General features: G+C 35.3%; 1 protein-coding gene across 1 annotated transcript in view; it reads right to left on the bottom strand.

The window, feature by feature from the left end:
• Positions 1–3,126: 3,126 nt before the first annotated feature.
• The window catches only part of LOC111365560 (probable GTP diphosphokinase RSH2, chloroplastic), a 4,020-nt gene continuing 2,218 nt past the window's right edge, over positions 3,127–4,928 (bottom strand). Inside the window, exons 3-5 of the mRNA XM_022986117.1 lie at positions 4,604–4,839; positions 4,174–4,525; positions 3,127–3,714 (exon numbers count right to left, since the gene is read on the bottom strand). Of these exons, the coding sequence (XP_022841885.1) occupies positions 3,415–3,714; positions 4,174–4,525; positions 4,604–4,839 (888 nt within the window). The 3' untranslated portion in view covers positions 3,127–3,414. The remainder of the gene's footprint in view (positions 3,715–4,173; positions 4,526–4,603; positions 4,840–4,928) is intronic.

Raw genomic sequence — 4,928 nt, 5'->3', positions numbered from 1 at the left:
TTTCAGTACTTTTACATGCCAGTCGGAGCACTTGAGGGCTGTGAAGAGTTGCTGATTCATGGAACCTAACTTTTGTTTGTAGATAAGCTGTATTTCTGCATTTTTCTTCCATCATTGCACCCTTATGATCGATCGTTTTGTTCCAACTTTTTTTGTTTTTAAATATGTTCATAATCTAGATTACTTGTGTTCGAGGATTAATACAGTAAAATATTGAGTCTAAGAACCTCCATTCTTAGGTTATAACAGAATGTTGCTAAGTATTCAATGTCGAAGTAATATTACAGTGCTATCTGGGAGCCCATCTTGTTGTTATTGAAACAATTCAAGGACGTAACACCTTGAACAGTCCAGTCCCAATAATACTTCCTAACCACGGTAGGGTAAAAAAATTAGAAACTAGCTAAGGACCAGCTATGTATCAAGGGCTCAGGCCTCAACGCATCCTTTATGAATTGATTAAGTCTTTATAAGTAAAAACGCTTTGTAGAGGTGATTCCCATCTAACTTGGTCTACTACCGATGATTTTCTTAGAAGAATTGCGGCAAGTTAATTATGTGTCATAGGCTGATTATACGAGTAGATCTGGCAGGGTATGGTCCCTCGCCTCTATGTCTGTTTCCTTCATGGGATTGCCTGATTTCCATTGAGATGTTCCCCACTCGGGTAAAGTTCCGGTCTCTATTTCTACACAGAGATATGCCCATTAGGTGAAAGTTTCTCACGGTCTCTAGGAAACTTGTTTGACTATTCTATTTTCATAGATTTATACTCCGGCCTGAACGTCTATTGTGGGGGCAGAAGGCCTGATTTGGTAAAATAATCTTAGATTTGACAAGAATTCATACAAAAATTGAGTTGTTTTCAGTAAGCTATTGGTCTGAAAAATGAAAGGTTTGAATAGTTGTTAGCCTCTCTTGAAGATTCGAATCCCAGGTCAACCCAAGAAACACAACCTTTTCGACTTAAACAATAATATTTATATCTATAGTATATTTAACATCGAGTGGCAATTATTTTTTAGACGATTCTATCTTTATTATAATTCAATTATTTTTTAATAATATCTTACTTTTTATTTTTCATTATCTATTTAATTATTTCAATAATACTATATTTTTTGTTTTTCAATAGGTATTTAATTTATTAATCATTTGAACAGTACTATCATCAATTATTTTGTCAACTATTTAGTTATGATGAATGTACATTAAACGCATTCATTATCTTCTTTTTTGTTTTTCAATATGTATTTATTTTATTTAACCATTTTCGGCGGATTCATTACCTTTTCGTTTTTAAATATGCATTTGATCAATACGATACTTTTCGTTTTTCAATTTGTATTTAATTTATTAATTTTTCGAACCATTTGAACAATATTATTATTAATTTTTTGTCAACTATTTAGTTATGATGGATGTATATTTGACACATTCATTATCTTGCTTTTCGTTTTTCAATATGTATTTAATTTATTTAATCTTACTTGACATATTGATTACCTTTTTGTTTTTAGTATGTATTTGATTTATTAATCATTTGAACAATATTATATTTTGTCAATTATTTAGTTATGATCAACATACATTTGACAGATTTATTTCACTTGATTTGATAATAAATTAAATGCATTAAAAAAATTTTGGAGCAAAAGGTGAAGATTTTTAGAGTTCTCTTCCAATTTGTTTATGTAGTGAATGTTGAGATACAACGTTTATTAAAAAAAAAAAAAAAAAAAAAAAAAAAAAGAACAAGAAAACGGTTAAAAAACATCAAAACTTCCAAGATGACAGCAGGCCAAATCTTTTAATTTGCTTTAATTTGTTTCTTCCCACAGAGATCAAAGCCCTATTCATAAATTATCAAATGCTCCGCTCCCTGCCTCCCTACCCAACTCCGTCCGATGACACGATTCTAAAAACATCTTAGGATGAATAGATGAATCATCGTACTTAACTTCCCTACATTTCCTGATGATCCGATGATTTTCATAATTTTCCAGATATTGCTGGTCTTGCTTGCAACAAGTATCAGGGGTAAATCGAAGGAAAAATTATGCACAGCCAATGGAGTTTATGTAAGTCAAACTTTACAAGAACGTGAACTTCCTTTCTGGAAAATTGAAGTATGTAGTGATATTGTTTCAATACAAGAACATTGAACTCATTTTTATTTTCCTTTCACTTGAAGGACATCAAAATAATTATCAATTATGATTCAGTAATATGTCTACTGCAGATTCTGTTTTTACTGTTGATGAAACTTAGATAATATTCATTCCGTTTCCTTAGTCGGGAATGCTTTTAACGCGGAATATACATCTTACTCGGATTGATCAATTGACAGCTAAATTCCATCATCTTTTATTCTTTTTATCTCTTCACTTTTTGCTTTTTGGACGGCGAGACTTTTTCGATCTTTCCACCTTTTGACTTCTTTGCCAGATTTTCTTTAAATCCCACTCTTAGGCTCTCATATCAGAATCAAGTTGGCTTTCAGACACTAACAAGAAACCAACTTTCATACTTTCTTTTCTCTAGTTCCTCAATGGCTACTTCTGCTTATTCGTCATGTCAAAATTCATCTCCAAGAGGATTAGCCATGGTTCTAGCAATGGTGTCTGCACTGGTGCTTTCGCCATTATACTTCAACTGGAAAAATGAAAGCTATTATAAGACGAGGTGGAGCTCTGGCTTTGTCCTACCTGTGGTGCTTGCTGGATTGATTGTAGCCATTAAAACGACTTCATCTAATTCAGTGAAGAGAGGAAGTAGAGCATCAGTCTCTCCATCTCCGGACGAGTTGACGTTGCTCAGAATCGGGAATTCCTCATGGGGACTTGCCGGAATTTTGATCATGCTTATGTTTGTACTTTCACTGCAAACCTCCGCACAACACTTTTTCTGGAGATGAGAGAGCAAATTGCTTCGTGATATCATATGTGATTGAGAACTGTTTTTAGTTTTTCAGAAGGTAAAACAAAAGATGGTGATGGCTATTGGAAAATCAGCAACATAGAAGCCAATGCTCAGGACAGATAATCGTTAATGTAGTTACTCAGGCTATCCAGTTAGTTCATTAAATAAAATGCTTACTCTTCTTCCGCAACAAATGGTTATAAATAAGCAAATCAAATCTTTGGAACTTCCATTAAACAATATACCAGTACAAATCACACTTCTATGGAATTTCATAATCTGGTTCCTAACGGTAGCCCATGACATCGCAGGGACAAATAAATTTGTGAAATCAACAGCATTCATCTGATTTTTGAGGAACAATTTCCGGTTAACCATTTTTCTTCGTAAGAGCAGTTCTTTTTAAGGCTGCATAGTCTATATACAGGAGTCACCAGTGTCACATTTGAATGTTATACAACAAAAAAAAAAAAATAAATAAAGATCGACTTCTCAAGTACCCATAGCACTGGCAGCAGGCACTGTGCTTGACATAGTAACACCACGATTATACATGCGCTGAATCTCTTCCCGGCACTCTGTTAAAGACTTATCTGGTATGGCTGGAGTTAGTTCAACCACATCGCCCATTTTTAGCTTGCAGGTCGGATCATTGACTTGTTGATGGTTCAGCCGAGGCCTTAGCTCCTCCTTAAGAGGGAATCCATACGGTGTCCATCTAGAACTACCCTGACCAGCCCTTTCCAGCAAATGCATAACAGAAGAGTTTGCTGGGAACTCCTGAACTGACATCTACAGATCCGAACAACAGATAATAGGTCATGCTTGGTACCATAAAACTGAACGCTTATGCACCACAACTATTCTATCATGGCAAAAACCCCCCAAAACAGCACGGAATTGGACAAAACCATCCAAAAAGGAAAACATAAAAGATTAGCAGCCATACCAGCATCACAAATTCAATAAAGCAACTCTCTTAAAGGGAAGGTTTAGTCTCCGACGAGAACAAATTCCTAGAACTCCAGAAGTGTTCTTTTTTTTTTTTTTGGGGGACAACGTATTCAACTTCTAGTTTCAAAAGACTGAGATGAAAGTATGATGACATGGTAAAACCAAAAAACACTGGACAGAATTGAACAATTCACGTACCAGAAACACCATAATTAGTTCTTTTATTTGAAAAAAAAATCCAGCACAAAAAATATATGCAGTAGCAGATACCAAAGAACTGAAATCTCGTGAACAAACCTTTTCATTCTCAATCACGATTACAAAGACAGGTCCATCAGATGCACACTGAGGTCTGCAAGAAAATGGGCAATCCTCAGTATGAATAGGGAATGTGCAAGGTGGCTTCGAGGATTCAACAAAGCCAATCGAAGAGCTGTCTTCTTTCATAGCCTCGCACTGCCAGGTGATGACCCAACGTGCCCATTCAACCATCTGAAGAATGAACGAAGAGTGTTTACAGTCACCTTCCTTGTATCTCCAATGAGCGGCAAATCCATACTCCGCTTGCAAATGCATCTCTTTTGTTCGAATTTGAACTTCAAGGGGAACCATACCCTCACCTCTTACTACTGTATGTAGTGATTGGTACCTACAAATTTTAAATTTGAGTTAAGCATAATAGAAATGATGTATTAAGCACAACATTTCCCTTTGAAACATAGCATACCCATTAAACTTGGGATGTAAGATGTAGTCCTTCAACCTCCCAGGCACTTCACACCACAGCTGGTGTACAACTCTCAGAGCTTTATAACAATCTTCCTCAGTTTCAACAATCAATCTCAACCCGTGAATATCATGAATTTCATCCATATTCAGCTTCTTTCTGTAAAAGATAGAAAAGTAGGAACTCATGAGAGTTACATCATTAACTCGATCATATGCCACATTATACACTGAAGACTAGCGGAATAACTCACTACATAGAAGACTTTGTTGCCACAATATAATTTTTGAAACTGTATGAAACGTTCCACATCAAATGCATTCAC

The sequence above is a fragment of the Olea europaea genome, chromosome 17 (assembly GCF_002742605.1).
Source record: "Olea europaea var. sylvestris chromosome 17, O_europaea_v1, whole genome shotgun sequence".
Lineage (NCBI taxonomy): Eukaryota > Viridiplantae > Streptophyta > Magnoliopsida > Lamiales > Oleaceae > Olea > Olea europaea.
This window is presented reverse-complemented; position numbering and strand designations above follow the sequence as displayed.